The following is a 26,260-nucleotide window of genomic DNA, read 5'->3' as shown; positions in this document are numbered from 1 at the left end:
AATACAGTTTAAAACTAGATGTATTTTAAGACTTTAAGAAATGGATTCACATTTTTACATTTTCTTGAACAAAGAATTGCGAGAAACAAAGTTGAATTGAACGCCACCTTTTTAGCCTTACACAAAAAAAACTGATTTCATTTAAGTTGATTGCATTCATATTAAGTTATGTAACGAGTATTGCATTTTCTAAATGAACAATGAATCCAAACTTATCGTTGAATAAATCCCACAATAAATTTCTCTGCCATTGGTATTGTTGGGGGGGGGGCAGTGTACTCACCTCAAGCAAAGTGTACGTCCACTTTATTTGTAAACAAATAAAAGAGAAAAAAAAAAAACATCTTATTTTTTGTACCACTCCAAAATCTTTTTCTTTAATAAGTACAACAGCCACTATTGTACAACAAGTGCCGAGTGCTCATCAGTGCTCCCGTTTTCTATTCCGCGCACCGTGAACCGTTTTCTGAGGGACACCTCCATGACAACCACGGGGACGGAACTCTTCTATCTACACGGAAAGGGAGGAATTCAACCAAAACTGGACTTGGAAACAAAGAGATTTCACAAATCACAAATAATGTGATGTTTTTTTTTTTTTTATAAGATCAGGGGAACAGAAATTGCTCACAGGTACAGAGACACGAGGTCAGTCGTCCAAAACAAAAGCTTAGCTAGTTATCTGTACATTTACATAGAATCTTTTTTTTTTTCCCCTCCCTTTTATCGACAATGATAAGAGCAGCTATGCTTTCATGTTTTTTTGTTCGCTTTCACTTCTTCAGCAAACAAAATGTGCCAAATAAATCCTTGGGGAAAAAAAACAAAAAAAAACGTCAAGGTGTACAGTATAATAAAATAGTCTCGTCTATAGTTTGGATTTGTATCCGACTGCATCCTTTTTCAAGTTTTCATAAAGATGATCTCACGTGGGAGGTAAAATCTCTTCGGCTGGCCCCTTTCTTGGTGGCAGTTTGTTTTTTTCGCAACAAAGTCTCAGAGACGCGGCGCTAAAAAGAAAAAAAAATGGTATGACCTGGCGGAGGTCCGTCTATAGGCTGGTCACCAGGTGCGAGGGCTCCTGGAGGGGCTCCTCCGGGGTCAGGCTGTCCTTGTTGGGGGGCACGATGAAGCCGTCGCTGCTCCCGCGGCCCAGCTGGTAGTACGAGTGCAGCTGGTGGAGGTGGTTCCCGGAGCCCAGGTTGGGCATGCTCTTGTAGTACACGTCGTCCGAGCTGGCCCCGGGACTCTTGGCCTCGCCCCCGTCCTTGGGGCCGGCGGGGAGCCCCGGGAGCATGGGCATGCTGGTGTACAGCGAGTCTCTCTGGCGTTGAACGGGCGGCGCTGGCGGCGGCGGCGGCGGCGAGCCCTCGTCGTCCTCGGTGTGCTCGTCGCCGAGCAGGGGGAAGAAGCTCTCGCTGTGCTCCTGCGGGATCCGCCGCCGGGACGACGAGGACGGGGCGGCCGAGTAGGGGCGGTGGGGCAGCGGGAGGGGCGGCGGCCGGTGCAGGCGCTCCAGCGAGCGGTCGCGGTCCGACGGGGGGAGCGGCGCCCTCTGGGGCAGGAGCGGCACGTTGGATTCCGAGCCCGGGCCTTCGTCCGGGCGTCCGGCGAAGGCGGCGCGCTCCGAGGCGACGCCCACGGCCGCTCGCAATCCCAACGCGTAGCCGCTCTCCTTGGAGCCGTTGCTGACGTTGTTGACCAGCTTGTTGACCAGGTTGCGGTTGTGCTCCGCCGAATTGTTCAGGTAGGACGGGATGTAATTGGAGGCCAACTCTTTGAGGATCTTCTTCTCCAGGGTGGTCTCCTTGGTGTTGTAGCCCCGCTCGATGATTTGGACGCAGTCGCTCATGTAGTCGGCGCTGGCGATGCTGTAGCCGTGGTTACCATTCAGTGGTAGTGTATCCATGACACTTGTATCCCGGGCATTGTTCAGGATTCCCTCTGGAATGACAGACACGGAGGAGGGGGGGCAAAGCGGCCATATTAAAGGCTGATGGGACGTAATTGGCCCGCAAATAACAGCCATCAAATTCCACAACGCTTTTAGCCTGAAATCTGTTCTGACCGAAAAAGCTCTTTGTACGAAATTGGATAAAGTGCACTTTTGTAAAAAAAACATGGTATTGCTATTAAAAGCCGATATTGATACACAGTTGTATACAGTGGAACCTCTACTATTGGACAATGAACCAAAGTGCAAACAATTTTAAGGTTATATGTGAAACACTGGAGATTCATGCTTTTTTTTTTTTTTTTTTTTTTTTATGAAAACTTGTACAACATTGTAAATTTTCATTGGTGATTTTTTTTCCCCCCTGATATACGAAAACATGCAAAAATCAGTTTGGCGGAATATGCTTGCATGCTTTTCATTGGGGACAGATAAAAAAAAAAAAAAATGTATAAGCTTCCTTTAACAGGGAAAACATGCAAAATTTGGTGATTAAAAAAACACATTGTAAAAGAATTGGAGACCCATTCTTTTCAATGGGAAAAGAATTGTGATAATTGGAGACAGGTTTTCAATGGGGGGGAATATGTAATAAATAAATAAATGAATAGATAAATAAATAAATATATCTATATGCTTTCCACTGGAGAAAACCTTTCATTGGAAATACTAAGAATTGGTATACATGCTTTTTTTTTTTTCTTTCTTTTTTCCTTTTAGGAGAAAAGTTCTGTTAATCACAGGAACAACACAGGAAAATATTTTCTACAGTACATGCTTGTCAATGTAGAAAAATATGAAAACTGAAAAATCCAATTCCTTTCTATGGGATTTATTTTGATTTATTTTTTTTATTCTTATTCTGCTATTTCCAGAAGTTCCACTGTATTTCCTATAATTGTGTGTGAATGAATGGGAACACACACACAAACACCCCCCCCCCTCCCACACACACACACACACAATGCTCAAGCACAACACAAAAGCACAAACCACAAAATCAGAACTAAAAATAAAAGCCAATCTGGACCCAGCCATATTGTCCCGTACGAGCATTTTAACAACAGTGTTTGACATAATACAAAGTGCACCAACAAAGGCACCTGTTCAATATCCAGGCAAAAAAAAAAAAAGCAAGTTGATTCATATTGATGTCTTTTTTTTAAATGTTGAACTGTGCTGAAATGGCAGCTGCTATTGCGCCATCAAATGTGCCGTGTTGTGTAATTGCTTTGAAAATGGCCTTTGTTGCGTGACTTTGACAGCACCGAGTGAAAAGGAAGTAAAAGCCAAAGTCAATTACATTTGATAAGCAATGTTTAGTTTGACTCCCATACTTGTCTCTCTGTAGGGCTCTTAAAGGGACAGCATGAGGGGAAGAAGAGCACACAATAAGCAAAACAGTCACAGCTTCAATAGAAATGAGCACACCAAAAAAAAAAAAAAAGAAAAAAAAAAGAAGCCGCTAACGCTAACGCAACATGAGCGATGTTCCGGCCATTTTAGGCAAGTGTATTGCAATGGAAATCAAAAATACCGCTCATATAACATTTGGAGATACTTTTCATTTGACACCGATGCTAAGCTTGCGCTAACACAACAAGAGAGGTGTTCTCGCTGGTACGCCGCCATTTTAGATGGCAGAAAGTGTGTTGCCGTAGTAACAGAGATATTTTGTTCGTATCATAAAAAATTGGAGAAACATGTTGAACTTGGACACTGATGCTAAGCTAGCGCTAATACAACAAGAGATGTGACCTGGCTGGTACGCCACCAGTAGTAATAGAGATATTTTGTTCGTATTAAAAACAATTGGAGAAACATGTTGAACTTGGACTCTGATGCTAAGCTAGCACTAATACAAGAGATGTGACCTGGCTGGTGTGCCACCGTTTTAGACTGCAGTGTATTTAGCAGTATTAATGGTGACAATTTGTCCATATTAAACAATTAAGGAAACACATTTTTTTTGTTGGACACCGATGCTATGCTAGCGCTAACGCAACAACATTCATATATGCTATCATAAAATAAAGTCCATTGCAATACACTGATTGTCTCCAGACATGCATTTCATTTTAAAGGCAGAATCAAATCAGACTAACATCCTTATGTATGTTTAAAAGGAAAGTTAGCGCTAAGTTTTTCAAGTTTGCTCAGTTTTTGTTTTTTTGGCAACGTAGAGTGCTAAAACACGGCTCCAGCTGAAAGGATGAAGAGAAGCGAGCACACCTTGTGCGTTGTACATGCCCAGCGGGTTGTTATAGACTGCCGACTCCCCGAGCAATGTATTATACGGATTGTTAGTGCCATGAGGACGTAGGAGTGCATTAGGTATAAGATGGTTAGCCATAGCCCCTGCAGCAGCCAGAGAAGACAGAGTGGGACAGGAAAGGGGAGGGGGGGGACGGGGGAAGGGGTCGGGGGCAGGAACAGGATACAGGTGGGTGGATAAATTGAGACAGAGCGGGAGAAAGAGAAAGAAAACACATATCAGTTGGGCAGATGTAGTCGAGAGCCATTAACATCCAAATGATCACATGATCATTAATGTAACGGGGAGAACGGTGGCATGGGGGAGGGGGCGGGGCACAGGGGAGGCGAGAACCGGACTGACAAAAGCTAATGCGACTGATGAAACCCGAGCGCTAATGTTGGCCATTAGTGCATCCGTGCAGCAAAAAGAGCGGCGGCGCGGTGAGGGCATGTTTGCTAATGTAGCGTTTTCAGACACGCAACAGCAGAAAACACAAAAAAAAATGGCGCGTCACCGGGAAACACGAACTAAAAGTTCATCAGAGTCGTTTCAAGGTGTCACAATGTAACACTTTATGATCTATTTGTGCAATCTTTGGAAATGCGGCCTTTTTACGTGTACAAATTTGTGAGATTCATGATTTCGGTTCAAAATGAGGGAACGTGATGCTTTTTAAAACATGCAAAATTAAAACGTGTCCGTGCCAACAGGCAAATGATTTATGTGTGTTGACTTGATTTTCAGAGAAGTCAGCCAGCATTGCAGGAAGAATTGCATTCATTAAAAACGCTCCTTAATGAATAATTGCCGGCTTTCAGCTTTACTCGTATTCAAAGTATTTATTAGGCTACTCGGAAATGTTGATTTTCTTGTTTCTTAAAAGCAGTCGCCGCTTGATGCACCCCCCAAATTGCGGCGATTTCAACAAACAGCACATCCCCTCCTCCCCTTGTGACACATCCCACATTTATCCCGTCTCATAAATTGGGCAACCGCGAATGGGGCGACACGTTTGAAAGTCGGCGGCGCTGCCGCCGCCGCCTCGTAGGAAATTCGGTAAATAATTCAGCCATGGCTTTTATCTTTATGGAGGAGCCATGTTGACTGGTTAAAAGCTGTTGATGGCGGCGAGAGCTGAGTGGCTAATTATTGAGATCTTGACACGTCTTCCTCGTGTTGTCGCCATCGTCCAAATTTGTAACTGTGCATTAGCGTCTTACCGCCAATTGTGTGCACCAACCATCAAGACTTCTTCAACGATGGGGTTGCAAACTTTTTTGGGTCCATTTTCTAAATGACAGGAATTCAAATGTTTCTTTATGTCATGACTAGGATCATCATGACTAGGGTCATACAAGGGTTATGCTTACTGTCATGACTAGGGTCATGCATGCTGTCGTGACTAGGGCCATGCAAGAGTTATGCTTACTATCGTGACTAGGGTCATGCAAGGGTTATGCTTGCTGTCATGACTAGGGTCATGCATGCTGTCGTGACTAGGGTCATGCAAGGGTTATGCTTACTGTCGAGACTAGGGTCATACAAGGGTTATGCTTACTGTCATGACTAGGGTCATGCATGCTGTCGTGACTAGGGTCATGCAAGGGTTATGCTTACTATCGTGACTAGGGTCATGCAAGGGTTATGTTTACTGCCATGACTAGGGTCATGCAAGGGTTATGCTTACTGTCATGACTAGGGTCATGTAAAGATTATGTTTAAACCTAGGGGTCTGCCAGTGGGGGGTTTGGGGGGGGGGGGGGGGGTGACTATCATGACTAGGGTCATGCATGGGTTATGCTTACTGTCGTGACTAGGGTCATGCAAGGGTTATGACCATTAGGGCAAGTGTCTGTTTTGAACTGATGTAACCAGCATCTAGTTTCAACTGGTAAGACGCTATGTGATGTCAAGAATGTTCAATCTCTTTATCTGGTCAACAGCCGATCAGATAATTCCATGTCAGTCCTGTTACCCATATGTCTAGCCACAACCAATCAGATCGATTCGCTGTCTATATAAGCTTGTCCGAGAAGTGTGTGTTTTTGTCGGATTATTACCTCTGTTTCTCTGTGCAACTCTCGTTGTTTCTCGTCTAGTCAAGTTTGTTCCACACCTCTCGATGTAAATAAATAGTTAAAATCGTATTTGTGTCTGCATTTTTGGGATCCAACCCCAGAACATAACACTTTATAAATAAAGTTGAGTTGAGGATCCCCAAGTTATGGCTCGTGGACCTCACGTTGGGGAAAAAAAACCTTTTTTAAATTTTTTTTATCAACTTTCTTCCAAGTGGGACTTTGTGCTGCATTGACTTTTAGGTGGCAATTCAGCAGTTCTGAAGTGTGCCAGCCACAGCTTGGCCATGCTTGATGGGGGGAAAAATTAAGAGCTTATTTAATAATGCATGACGTGCAAGACCCACGCTGCGAAAATAAAATGTCTTTTTTGCACCAATGACCAACGCAACGTCGAAGCGCCCTCGAAACTTGACTAACGTTTAAAGCCACATGCTTTTCAATTGATAAGAAATAATTGAAAAAAAAAAGTAGCATTTGTAGATACATGCTTTGTATTGGATAAAATAAACAGAAAATGATGAAATGCTAAAAATGCAGAATTTCGAAATCAGGTTCATTTGAACATTTGAAGATGTTTGCTTTACATTATAAGACAACTTGAAAAAAAATTGGAGACATTCTTAACGTGTAAGAAAAGAAGTGGAGCAAATACCTCGATTGAGCGACGCCGAGCTGTTGATGTCGCCGGTCATGAAAGACGACTCCGACTGTTTTCTGACCGTGTCGTTCCACATCCGGCGGATGCGACTCTGCGGGGACGACATTCGACAGCGTTAAGAGTCGCGCCGGGCGGTTCGCCGTGCCGCCGATCAAAGACGGCGGCCAGTCAATAATAAAGTCATCCGTCAAGCGTTCGCGGTCCGCGTCTGGGGGTGCGAGGGTCTCGATCCGAGACGAGTTAATTACGGCCGAGTCCCACGGGCTGTTGCGCAGCTAAGGGTCTCCGCTATCTGACAACTCTGGATCCGGCGCCGCGGGGGCTCGGGATTAGGCATGTATCTGCGTTGGTGAGCTGGCAGGCAAATTCCAGAATTCAAATCCTGTGGGTGTGCCTGCGCCCCGTAGAGAATTAACTTGGAGTCATCTTAATAGCCAGAGAGCTCAAATGGTGGGAGAGGGATGCAAAGGCATTTCTGCAAAGAAAAACCTAGTGCAAGTATGCTGCTTTGTGCATAAAAATCGCATTTTTTAATTACAGTAGTGCCTCGTTTATCGCGGGGTTGCGCTCCAAACATAGGCAAAATCTGCAAAGTGGAGTGGAGCTGATGACAACACATCAGAATAATAACTATGTTCAAGTTTTTCTAACTATCTTAACACATTCACTGCCATTGACGGAAAAAGACGTCAAATGATGCTTTTTTTTTTTTTTTTTTTTTTTTTTTTTTGCTGGTCTGGCAATGAATGTGCTAAAATGGAATCCCTCGTAGCATTGTAGCCAAAAGTACAATCAATGCACCTTGTAAATCCTTGTTGAAAAGCGAAACCAAGTTGCCATGACTACGATTTCGTGTAAAGCGGATAAAGAAGAAGCAACTTCCGCTGGAAGTAGAGAACCATAGTCATGGCAACTTATTTTTGTTTTCCATAAGGAAAAACAATTGACGCATTACTCCACTAGGATTTTACCTTTGGCAACTATGCGACACGAGGCCATATAAAAGAGAAACTTGAACATAGTTACGAAATCAACGTTCCGTCGTCCTCTCGTGCTGCTGGAGGCAAAGCATGCTCTGCTCCAATTTCTGAACGCAACTTCCTTAGACAGCCTGTCTGGGCTCCATTTTTTGGGGCACTCTGAATAACTGATTGGTACATTTGAACAAGGTTCTGAGTTTCCCAACAGTCAAAGTGAAGCAGCGCACTTGGAATGCATTTCCAACGCACCCGCGATGAGAGAATGCAAATTTTGCTACAATGTTCACAGTGTTGTTTTTTTTGTTAAACTCATTTCCTCCATCCATCCATCCATATTCTTCCGCTTATCCGAGGTCGGGTCACGGGGGCAGCAGCTTTCGGAGGGAAACCCAGACTTCCCTCTCCCCAGCCACTTCAACCAGCTCCGCCGGCGGGATCCCAAGGCCAGCCGAGAGACATCGTCCCTCCAGCGTGTCCTGGGTGGTCCCCGGGGCCTCCCGCCGGTGGGACATGCCCGGAACACCTCTCCCCTCCAGGAGGCATCGGAACCAGATGCCCGAGCCACCTCAGCTGGCTCCTCTCAACGTGGAAGAGCAGCTCCACTCTGAGTCCCTCCCGGTTGAGCGAGCTTCTCACCCTACCTCTAAGGGAGAGCCCGGACACCCTGCAGAGGAAACTCATTTCGGCCGCTTGCATCCTGGATCTCATTCTTTCGGTCTCGACCCGCAGCTCGTGACCATAGGTGAGGGTCGGAACGTCGATCGACCGGTAAATCGAGAGCTTCGCCTTTTGACTCAGCTCTTTCTTCACCACGACGGACCGATACAGAGTCCGCATCACTGCAGACGCTGCACCGATCCGCCTGTCGATCTCCCGCTCCATAACTCATTTCCTCTTAACTCATTTGCTCCCAATAACGTGTAAATACGTTTTTTTTAATCTTTTAAGTGTCCCAAAGACGTATTTATACGTTTTTTTTGTTTTGTTTTTTTATGCTAGAGCATACAGAAGGCTTTGATGCAGCCACTCAACTGCAAAGAACAGTTGCAGAAATGGTAGTTATTACACAAACGGCCAGCAGGTGGCAACAGAGCAAAGGAGATCAACCAGGGCCATCTAGAAAAAAAAAAGTTCAATTACTTTTTACATTTTAAATAGATTTGTGAAAACTGATGAAACTTAGCTCTCTTCTAATGCTAATTGCTGCAAATCGGAAACAGATAGAAACATACTTTTTTTTTTCCTGATGAAAGAAGAGACTTTAATCTTTCTTTTGATAGGTTCCATGCTTTATAGCAATAGAACACAATATTCTGTGGGCCTTGCAAAATCAGTAAAAACAGCCGGGAGCGAACGGAATTGCCTCTGTGAAAATGGCGGCGAATGAATGAGTTAAAAGAAAAAAACAGAACAAAAACACATTTCTTGACTAATAGCAAGAAAACCCGCAAAAACGGTGAGGTTAAATTAGGTCACAAATGAAAAACCAAAAATCGACAGTGGAGCTGCAATAACCGAAGCGCAAAAGAAGCGAAGCAACACACATCACACGTGAACAGAATGTGGCGGATTTCGAGACTGTAGACGGCAACAGTGTTTTCCTGCGATTACAACATGGCGACACGACAAGCGCAATATGATTTGTGTCTTCTTTCATAAGGTGCGCTTGGCATCTTCTCCAAGCGCTTCCATAGCCGTCAGATGGAAACACGCCGACAACCCGTCAAAAGCGGCATGTATAATTAAAGGCGCTGATCAGCATGCTGCATCCAATCGCGGCTTTGCCGCCACGTGCTCCAATCTCGGGACAATTTATAATTGAGCGCCGGCTGCTTTTGGAAAACGGACACGGTGTTCAATTACAGCGCATCACGCAAATTCATCCGACGCTTTTGACGGCGACGTGGGAGGAATGCGGGAACAATCCAGATGACGGGGAAAATGCGCACCAAATAACCACCACTGATGCATCCCCACAAAATGTTCTCCTGCGTTTTAAAAGTGAATTATTATGATTATTGATTGCATCTTTCACTTTGAGCGCGATTAATTATCGGAAGGTATCGGCACCAATTTTCGCTGGCGGGTAATTAGTCTTCTTTTAATAAACAGATGACAGCCGTAAAAAAAAAAAAAAGTAATTAGCAACAAGGAAAAATACACTTGGAGGAAATCTATTGACATTTTTTTTATCAATTAATTAAAAGTGAGTTAAAGACGTTGAGATTCAATCAGTGGGGAAATGCACATAATTGGGCGGTCAATTGAGCTGAATTGCAAGTGTTGTCTAACGAGTACACTCAACACTTAGAAAAAAAAAAAATCCTCCAAAACTAGCACAGAGCAGCTGCTCTATTTATTGGTACTCCAATATAATGTGGCCAGACACTTAAAATATGCACTCAAACATTTTATGGTCAGGCTAATGTACAGTATTTATTATTTGTGTTCATTGATCAGGTTTCCGCAACCTGACCTGTCAAAAGAGCCATTTTAAGACAAATAAAAAAAAAAAAAAAAAGCAAAGGTCTGTGTGGAGCTGCAAAACATTTGAAAATTGTGATGAAGGAAACAGTTTGTTCGTGTTCCCAAGAGCTCATTAAAGCTACATCACAAATACAAAAATATGACAGCAGCATCCAATACTGAGAAATTCATTTTCTTTTACCTTTCATCTGCTATTTTTGGATATATATTTTTTTTGTGGTAATTCTTCATATTAAATTTGCGTACATTTTTTCTGCCTCTTTTCTTCATTTTTTTTCCTTTTTTATATTTTATGGCTATTTTTTAACATTTTTCTGTCTTTTTTTTTGCTATTTTTGTCATTTTGCGACATTTTCTGGACATCTTTTGATCTTATGGTTACTTTTTGAATGTTTTCTGCCTTTTTATTAAATTTTTTGAGATTTTTGTGAATTTCATGGGCATTTATTTTATGGTAATTCTACTTTTGTTCTTTTTTTTTTGGACATTTTATGGTCACTCTTTAGACATTTAGGTATTTTTTAAAAATAAACTTTTCTATCAAACTAAAAAATTGGATTCTGATATTTTTGAATATTTAATTATTCTTTTTTTTTAATTTATTTAGTCATAAATTCATGAAAATATTTTAGCTAAAAATTAAAAATCAATATGTAAAAAACATTTTTTTTTATTTTTTTTATTTTTTTTGTAGAGACAGTATTCTGCCTCACAAAGGCGGATGACTATTAGGCAAATGGGCCCCAAGATTCTCAGGGTTTCGAGCATCTTACAAGTGATTAAGTTATATTATCATTATCATTGTTTTGTCTTCATTTGAATACTCAATTGTGAGTCGTTATTGTTTCAACTGTCCTTCCTCTCCAATGGACTAGTGGCCCATCTTCGTGCTTGATTCAAGAATATGCAACAAATTTAAGATTGTGAGGGAAATAAAGCGGCAGCTGTACTTGGCAAACTTGAAAAGTTTGCTAATGAAAGCGAAACATGGACGATAGCTAACATTAATCTACCAATAGAAAGGTAATATTGAGTGGTTTTTTTTTTGAGGGGGCGGGACCAAGTCTTGGAAATTATTTAAAATCTTAGTCTAAAAAAATAGAAGAAGAAATAAAAAAAACAACAACGAGTAAGCAACCTGCGAGCCAGCCGAATAACGTCCAGGAGCACGAGACGCATTTCCCTTGGATCCAATGGAGCTTTCCATGCTTTTCCCACTGCAGCAATGCGTACGGAGGCACTTGCCGAATTCTTTCCGCACCTAAAAAAAAAACAAAAACACGAAAGACGAAAAGTGCAAATGAGTCATTTTGTGGAAATGAGTCACACGCAGCCTCCAGTTGGACGGCCGTCATCCGCCCGCCGTACCTTCTTCTGCAGCACGCAGTGGAAGATGAAGATGAACATCCCCTGCAGCGAGTTGAAGATGGTGAAGAGGTAGGCCATGACCACCGTGCTCTCGTTGACGTACATCAGCCCGAAGGCCCACGTCAGGCCCAGCAGGCACAGCAGGGCGATGGCCCCCATCACCCACGATCTTCAAACACAAGCCGTTTGTTTCACTTAAACTTGGGATTCCAAAAACCCGTTTCAAATGTACACTAGTAACACAACATAGAAATTTCATAAATATAAAACTAGCCCCCACATACAGACACATCAAGGTTGGTTGAATAAGGAGGAGATGTGACATACGAACAAATGAAATGAGAGAGGATGTAATAATAATGCACTCGAGCTTTTACGGTCTTGGCTACATTTTTGAAACACATACTAGACCATCGTAAAATTGCGACTTTATATATTGGATAACGGCGGTCCGTAATAAATGGCAGCAAAAAAAACAAATATATTTACTTTCACTGCAGGAGATTTACAGCACGTTCCATATTTCACTCAGTTTAATTGGCGAAAGTGTTAATGTTGGAGCAAACCAAGACACGATTTTTCTTCTCCGCTTTTGTATGCTTGTAAGATTCACATGAGCATGAAGCAAAAAATTTCAGATGGATTTTTTTTTTTTTTGACTGGAGTTCCTTTTCTAAATCTCAGACAGAGCGACTTTACAAAGTGGTACAATTACCAGTTGCAATCATTTGAGAAAAAGCTACCAAGGTAATGTTAGGGGCGGGGCAAATGAAAGAACAGGAAAGGGGTGGACATTTTTCCCCAAGTTGGTCTTACTTGATCTTGGGTTCATAATCCTGATAGCTGGGCAAAAAAAAAAAAAAAGAAAAAAAAAGTGAGAGCATAAAGAAGAAACGTGTCAGCCAAAATGTGGGCGGGGCCAGCATCCACAATCCGAAACGATGAGCGGTATTGCCGGCGTTTCTGGCGAAAGGACTTCTTTGTGATTTACAGGCGCTCGCCACCATTATCTCCGCTCACAGGAGCATCCAGCCGCCGTCGTAAACACTGGCAGACCTTCGCGTTTAAAGCGCTAATAAATGGGTCAGGTGTGCGGCAAAATTGGTGATTTATGAATTTGACATCATTTTCCCAGGGCTGTCTTAATGACCTGGCGGGAAGAGGGTACTTCATCAAGGCGAAGAGTGGGCAAAAAAGTGCTGTCCTCTAAGTAGAGGTCATCGCAAATACTGACTGCTGCACAAAGCTTGGGAAAAAAAAAATGACGAAATGCAAACACATCATTATTTCCCCCAATTTAGAAGATTGCCGACACTTCTTTCAGGTACGTTTACATCAGGTGTGGACAAGTTATAATATATAAAAATTTGGGATGTTAGGTTTTCCAGAGAAAATTACGGATAAACCTAAAATTCACTGTAACATTTTTAGGTGAATTTAATTTGACTTTGTGACAAATTCACTCACAAAAACATACCCAAGAGCACAATATTTCAAACTTACTGCTCCATGTTTTGAATATTTTCGTTTGCTGACTGGACATCCATCCATCCATTTTCTTGCCAGCCAATCGCAGGGCACACAGAGTAGGGATAGACCGATTATCGGCCAGGCCGATTATCGGTGCCGATATCTGGCATTTTGACAAATATCGGCATCGGCCATTTTTGGAATCTGAAGGCCGATAAAGCTGGTAATCTCACTGAGCTTTTTCATTTTTATTTTATAATTAATACATTAAAATAAAAAATACATAATAAAAAAATAATATAATGATTTATTATTCTTTTATTATTATCAATAATTTTTTATTATTAATAGTAACCCTGGAAGCTCACTTCAAATTTCGTTATAATTTTTTAAACAAATCTGTTAATATAGTTGAAAAGGATTTTTCTTTTTTTTTTTCTATTTTACTGCAAAGAATATCGGCTTGAAATATAGGTTATCGGCCTCCTTGACTACTAATAATCTGTATCGGTATCGGCCTTGAAAAAACCATATCGGTCTATCACTAACACAGAGACAAACAAACAACCATCCACGCTCACAAGCACACCTAGAGACAATTCGGAGCGCCCAATTAACCCGCCATGCATGTCTTTGTAATGTGGGAGGAGACCGGAGTACCCGGAGAAGACCCACGCGGGCACGGGGAGAACATGCAAACTCCACCCGGGAAGGCCGGACCCTGGACTCGAACCCGAGTTCCACAGAACTGGGAGGCGGACGTGCTCACCACATGCTAACACCGTGCCGCCGTGACTGGACATAATATTAGAAAAAAAATCTCAGTGTAATTCAGTTTTGAGAACCCAGAATAAAACACAAGAAAGTTTTAACGATTCATCTCCACAACGAAGCTCCGAAAATTGGCAATTTTGAGCGCACCAAATTGCAATTAATATCCTGACGATGTATTTGAATGAGCAGAGGCGTCAATCACGTGGCTCATTTCCTGTACGAGCCAAAGATAAATTGCGCCCTAGCTTGGATTGTATGCAGGAATTATCATGCAAAAAAAAAAAAAATGAACAAAGGATTTGAATGTGCTGTGATATTGAACTGAAGGCGCTTCATTTTTTCCCTACATAAGCAGGACAACATATTGTGGAAAAATCTAGAAAATATTTGATAACTAAAATATTAGAAACACCTCCCCCTCTGTAATGCAGTACAGTCCTTGACCAATCCAAACTATTTTCCCTCAAAATGATTTGTGGGATGTGGGACAATAGAGTTAGAATATTAAAAAATAAATATCACATTTCTATCAACATCACTTAATTTTTTGTATTTGTTGATAGCAACAGGACAAAACAGTTACATAAGAGACAATTAACTCTTTTACTGCCACACGTTATCAAAAAACCCTCCAAAAAGTATGTTTCTACCTTATTCGGTTCTTTAGTAATCACCATTTGAAAATAGGTCATTTGAGTGACACTGAGCGAAAATTGAAAAGAAAAGATGAATTTTCTCGACAACAGTGACTTTCATACTAATATTTTTTGTTTAGTGACGCTCCGTCAAATTAGGTTTAATGTTAACAAAAGCTTTGATCATTCACGTCAGCCTTGAAAAGGTTCTCTTTCATCAGGTTGCGTCATGTTTCATTGGAATTCGCAGCTCTAGTTAGGGCCTGAGCAGCTACCGCTGCCATCTGCTGGCCACAGTTAGTGGGTGTTTTGGATTTCACAACTCATTGACCTGGCTGCGTTGCACTGACCACTGATATATTCACAAAAAAAAAAAAAAAGTAGTTGACGTTTATGGCGGCACACATCGTGATTTTAGTCGACGTTATAAAACGTATTTGGCAGTCAAAGAGTTAAATGTATTATTATTTTTTTAACCAAAATAATATACTCATTGTATTATGTATAAAAAAAAAAACACACTTCTCAACTGTAGGGGGAGCTTAGGAACAAAAACATCCAATACATCATCCTTGGGAGGCGAGGGAGGGGAAAAACACATCAAGACACAAACAGCCACTGTCATCTACACTGAGGAAATACTGCGTCTTACCAGTGCAACTCTACAATAACGCAGCCGTCGTAATAACGGTGGCTAAAATGAGGAAAAGACAAACAAAAATCAAGATGAACATGACAAAAAGAACACAAGAGAAAAGAGAAACAGAATGAAGTAAATGTGTGATGATGACATCGTGACACAAAGCGTGACAGGCAAAAACCAGCACTCGCGACAAATCATACAAAAAATAAAATAAAAATCCAAACGCGGAAAAAAGCTGATCGTCCCGACAACAAATAAGCTGCCATTCGTGTTTACACACAAAGCGGAACAACCTTGACTTGGTCATGATGAAATACAAGCACAGATTGGTGCCACAGTTGCTGTCATTTCTCTGAGTAATGAGCTTTGCCTTAAAAAAAATAAAATAAAATCTGTCAGATGAATGAGGGCTGCCAATTTTCTCGTGGTCACACGGAACGTCGCTGACTGTTTTGAAGTCACGTTAAGAGCGCGGCTTAAGGCGCATTAGGGGAGCTCGCTGTTATAAATCAGAACGGCGGCTACGTGACACAATGCGGCGGAGGGGAACGCAGGAAAAGGCTCAAAATGGGAATCGGAGCTTGAAAGCGCCAACGTGGGCGATTGTCCGGCATCGTTTACAATCCCAAATTTGGTGAAGTGTTTGTTGTTCATATGCCATAGACCAGAGGTGTCCAAACTACGGCCCGGGGGGCCATTTGCGGCCCGCCGTCCATTTTTTTTAGTGGCCCGCGACATATGCTAAAAATAGCTTTTGACTCAGTTCAAATAAAATAAAAACAACAATGTTTGGAGATGGTCAAAGTACTATTAAAGTGCTATTAAAGGTTATTTAAACAAATAAAATAAAATAATATTAAAAACATAAAATAAAATAAAATAAAGACAAAATAAAATAAAATAAAAACGAAGATGCTTTTTAAAAAAAAGAAAACTAACTGAAACTACATGTTATGTTTACAAAACTAACTAAAATAAAAGTAACTATAATTATATCAAAAATGTCCTTTGTTTTAGTCTTTGGTAATTAATTGAATGCATGAGCCTTTGGGGATGATTTTAAATGTGATATTTAGTAGATTTATTTTGATATAAACCGGAATAATGACGTCACACCGTTGGTGTTTTTTAAATATTGCAAACAAGTAATACACATTTTAAAAAAAACTAAAACTAATACTGAAACTAACTAAACTAAAACTAAGCATTTATTAAATAACTCAAACTAATAATAATAATTAAAAAAAAACTAACAGAACCACCCGGAAAACGAATTAAAACTAACTAAATTTTAAAGAACAAAATTCAAAACAAAATAAAAACTTAAATGAAAAATTCCAAAACTATAATTACCCGACTGCCATATTACAAATAAATTGGTTTATACACTGTAGCATTTTTTTTAAATATGCAAAAGCAGAAATAAATTATTTGTACAATTTTTTTAGGACTAAACACAATTTCTCTTCATAACATGATGTGGCCCTTGCGTCCTTCGGATTTTCTGTATGTGGCCCTCAAATGAAAAAGTTTGGACACCCCTGCCATAGACGCATTCAACTGCCTTCTAGAATCGGGTTAAGAAAGAGCAAGCTGGCTTCAATCAACCAATAAACTCAAGAAGAAGAAGAAGAACTGCGAAATAAAAGAAAATCTAATTCAAAATTCATCGAGATTTCATCCAAATTCTTGAATGTGCCCATCTCGGATTAAAATTGGATCGGTGCAATGCTTGATTGCTGGTCAGCCATCAAGGTAACAACACAATTTGAGCCACTGATCTTTTCATTTATTGCATCACTCGTGGCTCCATTAAAGCGCTTGGGAAGAGGATGTATCCACAGTTGGGAGCTTTTTGTAACCTATTAACTCCTTCACTGCCATTGACGGAAAAATACGTCAAATGATGCATTTTTTTTGCTGGTCTGGCAATGAATGTGTTAGACTTTTTTTTTTTCTTTTTTTTTTGTCTGGTTGGTGGGTTAGTGTGAACATACACTTTGATGCAGAAACCTGGTGTCCCGGCATTTTTAATCAATGACATCCTAATAAATTGGCGGTTTCATAATTTTTGGGGGTTAAAATGATCAAAAGCAAAGACCACAGGCTGAAAGCATGGCTTCATTAACCACGAGGATTTTAAAAGGAAGCTCCTGTAGTGCCGTTTTCAAAGTGCTATTCCTTGCTAATGGGATAAAAAAAAAAAAAAAAAAAAAAAATAGGGAGGCATATACTTGTACAGTAAGTGCGATCCAAGTGCTCTTACTTGATGTTGTCCAGGCAACCGGAATCCGGCTTGAGGATGGCCGTGTGATGGAACATCTTGTAGAGCGCGATGCCCAAGAAGATCACGTTGAGCTGCGGGGAAAAGAAGTCGAGACGCATCCATTCATTTTAAATCAGACCACTTTGGAGGAGAGCGAAGACCGCCCGGCCGCCCGCCTGCCTGCCCCCCACTTTGCCAAGCAGAGCGCAAAATCCTACGAAAACCTCCATGATGGTACAAGCCCCGCCCCCCCCACCACCACCACCACCCGAACGAATGCGGCCAAGGATGACAGATGCGTACTTGTAAGAGCGAGCCCTTCCACCTGACTTATTCATACGCATCATCGTAGTCGCATAAGAAAAAAAGAATAGCATTAAATACACCAACTTCTTCCCTTCTGGAAATCGCCATCAGCAAAGTCCACATTCGCCCTAATAAACTGCTGTAAAAAGTAAAATCTTATACTGACTGTTTTCCACCAACTACTTTGGCATGAAATATTCCCATCAAATATGAATTATATTCTATTTTATTAATTTTTAATGCAGCGTGTGGACTTCTAAGAGAAGGGATGTACAAAATTGGACACACTTTTCTTCTTTCAGGAGCCAGGCACCATCGTGGAGAATGGTATAAAAAGGTTTGATGTGTTGCTGCATGCTTTGAATAAGGGGGGGTAGCAAGATTTAAATGTCAAAAATAAACCTTGAAAGCATGTAACAGAATTGAAAATACAGTGGAACCTCGGTTTTTCGCTATGATTACGTTTTTTTCCAAGGTTTTTTTTTCTCCCACTGAACTCATTCACTCCCAAAAATGTATTTATATGTTTTGTTTTTTTAGGTATTTGTTTGCTAGAGTTTTTGAATGAAGGCTTTGATGCGGTTTCTGACCTGAAGTGGTTGCTTAAAGCGATAGTAGTTATTACAAAAAGAAAAGAAAAGAAAAAAAAAACGTCCATCAAGTGGCAGCAAAGTATAAGAGATCAACCAGGTCCATGTTGCAACAAGCTCCTTTTCCCAGTATTTTCAACAGGTTTGTGAATAATGATGAAACTCAGCTAATTCTAATGCTAATTGCTACAAAACATAAAAACAGATAAAAACTATACCGTACTTTTTTTCTTTTTTTTTTCTCCTGATGAAAGAAGAGACATTTTTCTTTTGGTAGGTTCCCTGTTTTTATAGCAATAGGCTGGGAGTGAATGAGTTAATTGTGTCCCTGTTTTTGTACATCAGCTGAATTTTCGTATCGCATATTCTGTCCAAAGTCAGAAATTCAAAATAAAAGCACACAATGTAATTAACATAGTGGGCGACATTGCAGCTCAAGAAAGATGAATAATCATAAGCCACCACAGGAACAAATAAAGTATAGGGAAAACGATTCTTACTGGTATGCTTTTATTTTGAAGGCCTAACTTTAATAGGGTGTTCGGTCATTGCTGCCCCTTGTCCTGGTGTTGCCGAGCAGACCGAACTTGCCATCTGTTGAACCCTTTTTACAGTTTTTTTACATGATTTTTTTTTTTATGGGAAAACTGTATTGGATTTTGTGCATGTAGTCGTTGACTTTCTGGAATTGATTAATAACAAAAACAGAGGATCCTAAGTATTTAATCATGTGAGTCAAAAAAGGTGATTTTCAACAGGTTACAATCTGTGTATCATTTGTTTTTGTTTTTTTTTCATTTTCCCAGAAAAAAAACAAGCCAAATTGAAGAAAACACAAGACAAAATAATCACGTCTGATGTTTGCAACAAAACAAACCGCACAAAAATTCAGCGAGGTTTTTTTTTTTTTTTTTTTGTGCTGGTTACAATCTGTGTATCATTTGTTTTTGTTTTTTTTTTCATTTTCCCAGAAAAAAAACAAGCCAAATTGAAGAAAACACAAGACAAAATAATCACGTCTGATGTTTGCAACAAAACAAACCGCACAAAAATTCAGCGAGTTTTTTTTTTTTTTTTTTTTTTGTGCTCATGTCTCAACTGAAAAAAATAAAATAAAAATGAACGAATGATACACAGATTGGCCAGAACAAAAGGCACGATTCAATGGGACATTATTTTATGTAGCTCTGCAATTTTTTTTTTTTTTTTTTTTTTTTTTTTTGCAACCGAGGTGGCAAATTGGAACATTAATCATTCAGCAAAGCCAAAATGGCTTGAAAACAAACAAACAAAAAAAAACCTCCTCGTACACCATCCTTGTTGAGCTAATTCTAAGGATTCCTAAACCCTTTTTAGGAGCACCTCAAGCTGTTTTAATTGGATTTGTGCTCCAGCACACCAACATTGATATTCTCCTTGGTACATTGACGAGAGAAAAGAATGCGTCACGAGGCAAGCGCGGCGATGTTTTTATTTTGTTGTTGTTGTTGTTGTTGTTGCGCGATTCCGCCTAAAACTGGAGCGTGACGAGCGTGCGGCGCGCATGTCAGGATTTAGCAAGTGAGTCACAGCCGGGCAAGGAAGATTGCCGCTGTAGATCATCCAAGTGGGATGAAGCCAGGATGTTTTCCGACACGTCTGTTAAATCCGCAGAGGTGAGATTGAAGGCAAACACGAAAAAGGCCATGAACGATCTCGGAATGACTGATTACTATTATCATATGGACTAATTGAATAACGTTTGGAAGATATGGTAACATGGTGGGGAAAAAAAAAAAAAAAAAAAAGTCATTTTAAGGGTCCTGAACTTTGGGTAAAAAAATAGCCCAAGACCCAGAATTGAACAGGAAGTCATCCATTTTGGTTTGAAGCACACGTTTTTTTTGTTGTTGTTGTTTTTTTAACTAAATAGAAGAAGGTACAATTAACCTGCAAAATGAGCAATCACTTCAGATTTGTGGCTAAAGAAGGTCAAAGAAAGCAGATTCCAGATTCTTAACTCATTCACTCCCAAAAAAACGTATTTATACGTTTTTTTAGGTTTTTGTTTGCTAGAGTTTTTGTATGAAGGCTTTGATGCAGTTTCTGACCTGAAGTGGTCGCTTAAAGCGATGGTAGTTATTACAAAAAAAAAAAACGGCCATCAGGTGGCAGCAAAGTATAAGAGATCAACCAGGTCCATGTTGCAACAAGCTCTTTTTCCCAGTATTTTCAACAGGTTTGTGAATAATGATGAAACTTAGCTAAATCTAATGCTAATTGCTACAAAACATAAAAACAGATAAAAAATATACCGTACTTTTTTTTTTTTTTCCCTGATGAAAGAAGAGACACATTTTTCTTTTGGTAGGTTCCATGTTTTTATAGTAATAGAGCCTTAAAAATGGCTGGGAGTGAATGAGTTAATGCATTGCAGTGATCAGTTGAGCCACACTGCCGGTTCAAAGTGGTCCGATCAATAAACGATCGTCAGAAAACAGAAAAAAAAAAAAAAAAAAGAACCATTTTGTTGTTATCTTGGCACAACGGCCTTCTGTGTGCGTGCCCGCGAGGCGAGGAAACGGGATGAAGACGGAGAAAAGTATCAATCATAATCGCAGTGTGGATTACTGTAACGCCGCGAGTTCACTCTCCTTCTCTGACTTCTGCCTGCGATTGGTCTCCGCCGGCAACTGCGGCGGGGGTGACAAACTGCAATATATTCTCCGCGCCCCTCATTTGTTTTCCTTGACGGCCGCGTGCCCGCCGGTGGGGTCCGCGCTCAACAGGGCAGAGAGGGGAAAAAAAAAAAAAAAAAAAAGAATCTGTTTGAGCCGCTTTATGCGGCGACCCGCAGGCTAAGTAGGGTTAATGAACACAAGGTTGGGGGTGGGTCACACTTACCATAATTATCAAGGTTGCCGGTCCGATGAAACTCCAAATGAAGTAGGTGTCAAGGCGAAGCCAGCAACTGCGATGACAAGCACAGACAAGGATGTTAGCATTGTTATATGGCAGTGGTTCTCAAAACGGGGTCCTGCGAGATTCCGTGAACCGAAGCTTGGAAAAACATTATTTACAACGAGACTAAGTGCAATTTCTGGAGAAATTGCGTGGGAATGCTGAATGCTAATAGCTGAATGCTAAGATTTGAATGCATGTGGAATCATTGTAACATATAAAATAGAATAACATATGTGGGAATGCTGGAGCATTCCCACATATGTTATTGTGAATTTTATTCTCCACACTTTTTTTTGCCACCGAACAACTCCCACTAATACTTCCAATTTACATTGTTCAAATTTCAACTAGCTTCAAAAATTCACGACTCCAGGGGTATATATCGTCCGATTCCACATTACTTACAGTATTTGCACAATTTAACATTAAATATCAACGTTCTCCCATTCATTTTCAATGGGACAGTCATTGAACTTCTTCTAAGTATCACTTTCCACGCCCACTTCCATACATACAACTTATCATCATTGCCAGGTGTCTGATACTGCTCGGTGGCACAGTTGGTAAAGCGAATTGTCCAGTAACCAAGAGGTTATAATTTCATATTTTATCTCTCAATTTGCTTTCGGCATTCCTACGCAATTTCTCCAGGAATTGCACTTAGTCTAGTTATGATGTAAATTGAGGGATAAATTATGAAATTGTAACCTCCTGGTTACTTGACAACGCATTCTACCAACTGGAAAGTGATACTTAGAAAAAGTTAAATGTCTGTCCCATTGAAAATGAATGGGGGAAAATGTATATTAAATGTTATATTGTGCAAATACTAAATTGGAAGTATTATGTGGGAGTTGTTATGCGGCAAAAAAAAAAAAAAGTGTAGAGAATAAAAATCACAAGAATGCTTCGGCATTCCCACAATAAATTGCAGTATTGTGAAAGCTGCATGACCCAAGAAATCCACTGTGGCTTTTACATATGAAAATTAGAAATTATAGAGATCAACATAAGCTAAGCATGTGACGATATCGAAAGAAAAAACAGGCACTTTTATGTGATTTCAAAATTTTAAAACCCGACTGATCTTGTAAAATACCTTTTAAAACGTAAATTAAAAATAACAAAGCTAATTCTTGTTTAATTGGTGTTACGATTAGGAGGGCATCTTTGGCAAAATGTTCCCCCTGCAGAAAAAAAAAAAAAAAAAAAGTTTACGAACCCCTGGTTACAGTCTGCCTCTCTAGTCGGCACTAAGGTTTATTGAATTGGCCGACAAAGCGAAAAAAAATGGCCAATGGACCAACATAAAGGCTGATGAAGACCAGAGCTCAGCCCGATTTGCTTTCAATTTGCCGGGTTAAGGTAGCAAATTACCGTCACAGATGATAATTTATGGACGATTCAATTAGTCCCAAATTGAATCCCGACTGTATCACTCCAAAAGGAATTGGTTCGACCTCGACCCGGACCCGCGCGAGCGCCCGTTGAAACCCCGGCGACAAAGCGTCTTACAAGCTCCGACGTAGGCGCCGCAATTACCACAATAATGAAACCGCACGGCCCGCCTGACCTCCTACCTCGTAACACGGAACGAGAAGAAGAGGGAGACGATGGAAGAAGAAGTACAAGAAGGACAAGAATAAGACGCGGAGAGCTGACAGATGCACGAAGACGGAGTGCGACTCGTGGCTCGCGGTTGAATTATTCATTGTCTTATCTCCTCTGCTTGCCGCGGATAGACAACTCCATTTTTGGTGAGTCGAAAATGACGTTCTTCCCACAGTGGCATCGGTCACGGGACCTGTCTAAGAATGAACCCGAATGTTTATAGTTGGTATCAAGTGAGACTCGATTCCCACTCACTGACTGTGGTTGGGAATGCTTGTCTGATACCGTGGACCAGTCCAAGGCCAGCAACTGATCTGAAAATGATTTCAATCACAAAACGACAATTCTGTTGTTTGTTTTTGATGATTGACTGAAGTCGAACCAAGGCAAAACTTCGGATCTTCGGATAGGATCAAAAAGATGCGTAGCCATATTTTATTGGATAAAAAATGCATTTTTTACCGAATGTCTTTTCTGTTGCAGGACGTGAAAGGTGAACCTATGGATGATCATTTGCAGCTATAGTTGCCCTGAAAATGTCTTGGACAAATCAGCAGAAGATATTCTCCCTGGAGACCGATTTGGCGACAAAATCATACCAGAGTGTACAGATTCCGTTTCCATTGTCGCAACTTTCCATCCAAATCAACGATTGTTAGTTGGATGAAGAAGTTCAGAGTTCAGTTCTGAGAAGCAAACGTTCTCAAGAAAGTTTTCATCATTTTCAAGCACATTACAGAAGCATTCACACATTGTTACCGGCTTTTCCTTGTCAGCATCAGTTCATTTTTGCTTGATTTGGATCTTGTATGGGTGTCGGTGCAGATCAGACGCAAGAACACGCCGCAGTGACTCCGAGTTCTTGGCTGCGTCCTACCGAGTCCCTCACTGCAGCAATGTTTTCTCCTGTCCTTGCACTCTTCTTCCTGCATTCCTGAATAAGTTCCCCCTGTGGCTTTAGAACATAGGCCCACTACAGTCCCATGCTCTCTGAACTTCTGACTTCCTCCAACTAACAATCGTTGATTTGGATGGAAAGTTGCGACAATGGAAACTGAATCTGTACACTCTGGTATGATTTTGTCGCAAAATCGGTCTCCAGGGAGAATATCTTCTGCTGATTTGTCCAAGACATTTTCAGGGCAACTATAGCTGCAAATGATCATCCATAGGTTCACCTTTCACGTCCTGCAACAGAAAAGACATTCGGTAAAAAATGGATTTTTTATCCAATAAAATATGGCTACGCATCTTTTTGGGTCACCCTGTATGATGGAAAGAAAACCCTTCAGGCACCAAAACCCCTCAAAGTCAGGACTCGAACTGGACTGTTAGTCGAGGAAATCGAGCCCCCGACTATTGGCTCGGTTCCGCACAGAAGAGGCGGCACCGATTTTGAAGAGGAAAACAGCCGACGGATTTGAGAGTCGTGCAAACAACGTGTTTACGCGGCGTTCGGCGTTTTGTCTCCTAAAGGCTCGACGGCGCTTTGAAAACAAGAGAAACTACTTTATCAGAAGTGACAGGGCTTGATGCCTCTCCCTGAGACGAGGGCCCAGAGAAAAACACACACGGACGGCGTAACGAAGAGGAAACGGCGCAAACAAAAAAAAAAAAAAAAAGGCGCTGGCGGCTCTTCAAAGCGCGCCACCGCGCGCACCTCCGTTATATATCGCGCGGAAGGTTGTGTTGTTCATTTTTGCCTCCTTCCTCAGATCACAGACAGATTTAACGACTTGGTGGGCGGCAGCAGCTGCAGGCATGTCATCATCTTCAGCCCTCCACCGGTTTGTCTTTGACTTTTGGAGAGCATCAAGTTTCTCTCCCAAGTTTCTCACCCACCGTGCTATTTTTATTTTTTTTTCCAAATGCGTATCACTTGAGGAACCGGGGAGAAAAACGTGGGCCGCTCAAAACCGTCTGCTCCCGCCCGGGGGGGGTGGGGGGGCTGCTTTTTTACTAAAGAGTTCCTTCCACAGCACCAATCTGAAGCGAAGCGACGAAGGCGATTCTTTAGTGACGGTAACGAGTCATTCAAAACCTCGCCTCAATCCTTCAACAGCCCGCTGTAATTGTTCCAGCGGTGGCGGGCGTTAATTATTCACGCGAGGGTGGCAAGCAATCACCGCCATCCGTCACCGCCAACCGAGGCTCCGCCTGTCTCGCAACATACCAGCTTGTGTCTGCCATTAGCGGGACGCTAACTGCATGCCACCTATCACGGGGAAATACGATATGTTGATTCTCGTTATAAGCGAAAACAGGAAGCGTCTATTTGAAGGAGGCATTTATTTGCGCTACACAGATGCTTTACTGTACCTTGCAAATAATGTTGCAAAAAATCGATTCAGCAATATATCACAATACTAAATCGCGCAATTCTCGAAATCGATTCAATAGGCGGCCGAATCGATTTTTAAATATCCATTTTTGATGGGAAAATATTCACCAAAACGTCTTAGGGTTCACACCTTAAGCATGGAAAAATTTTATATGAATGGAACATTAAGCCTTAATATTTTATTTGAATGCTGTTCAAGCATGAAACAGATTACAACCTTTATAAGACTTCAGTTTCAGATAAATAAATAATACATTTTCATGCAAATCTTACACTCTACAAGTTTACCGATTAAGATTTTCTAAATTTAAATTAAAAACAAAAATCGCAACAATCGACTTATAAATTCGTATCGGATTAATCGGTATCGAATCGTGACCTATGAATCGTGATACGAATCGAATCGTCAGGTACTCGGCAATTCACACCCCGAGTTGCTATGGTGTTAATTTTAGAAAATAGAAAGAGATAAGGGAGGTGTCTAATTGAGGGAGGTATCTATTTATTTTAAATGAATAATGCACCTGGAGACTCATTGAGATTGTGTCTATTGTTTGAGAAAATACGGTATACTAGTCCTCATTCTAATTGATAATCAGAACGAAGTGTCTATTTGAGAGAGGTATTAAATTGTGTTCAATGTGCCTGAAGACTACATGGGACAGAGTTTCTATTATTTGAGGAAATACGGTATATAGGTCTTTTTACAAACAAAAATAGTAGGCATCCATTTTTCTTAAGAAGACACCTGGTGACTAAATGGGGCGCGAGGTTTATGAAAAAAAAAAATAGTGTAAATCGGGCCTCATTTTTATATGAAAATGGAGGTGTTTATTTTTCTTCAATGGAAGATTCACCTGCCAACCAACTGGGGCGCGGCGTCTATTTTTAGGAAA

General features: G+C 41.0%; 1 protein-coding gene across 13 annotated transcripts in view; it reads right to left on the bottom strand.

The window, feature by feature from the left end:
- Positions 1 to 289: 289 nt before the first annotated feature.
- Positions 290 to 26,260, bottom strand: part of LOC144003913 (adhesion G protein-coupled receptor L3-like) — a 202,490-nt gene continuing 176,519 nt past the window's right edge. For 3 of the 13 annotated variants that reach the window (XM_077500622.1, XM_077500620.1, XM_077500621.1), the window contains 10 exons: positions 21,353 to 21,419; positions 17,574 to 17,665; positions 15,317 to 15,358; positions 12,602 to 12,628; positions 11,786 to 11,954; positions 11,556 to 11,678; positions 6,945 to 7,041; positions 4,187 to 4,312; positions 3,292 to 3,309; positions 290 to 1,944 (listed from right to left, as the gene is read on the bottom strand). In XM_077500622.1, coding sequence (XP_077356748.1) covers positions 1,052 to 1,944; positions 3,292 to 3,309; positions 4,187 to 4,312; positions 6,945 to 7,041; positions 11,556 to 11,678; positions 11,786 to 11,954; positions 12,602 to 12,628; positions 15,317 to 15,358; positions 17,574 to 17,665; positions 21,353 to 21,419 — 1,654 coding nt within the window. In that variant the 3' untranslated portion in view covers positions 290 to 1,051. Of the gene's footprint in view, positions 1,945 to 3,257; positions 3,310 to 4,186; positions 4,313 to 6,944; positions 7,042 to 11,555; positions 11,679 to 11,785; positions 11,955 to 12,601; positions 12,629 to 15,316; positions 15,359 to 17,573; positions 17,666 to 21,352; positions 21,420 to 26,260 lie in introns of all 13 variants that reach the window. The other 10 variants (XM_077500624.1, XM_077500623.1, XM_077500632.1 and 7 more) reach the window with 5 other exon arrangements.

Source organism: Festucalex cinctus, chromosome 16 (assembly GCF_051991245.1).
Source record: "Festucalex cinctus isolate MCC-2025b chromosome 16, RoL_Fcin_1.0, whole genome shotgun sequence".
NCBI lineage: Eukaryota > Metazoa > Chordata > Actinopteri > Syngnathiformes > Syngnathidae > Festucalex > Festucalex cinctus.
Note: the sequence above shows the minus strand (reverse complement) of the source record. Positions and strands in the feature narration are given on the sequence as shown.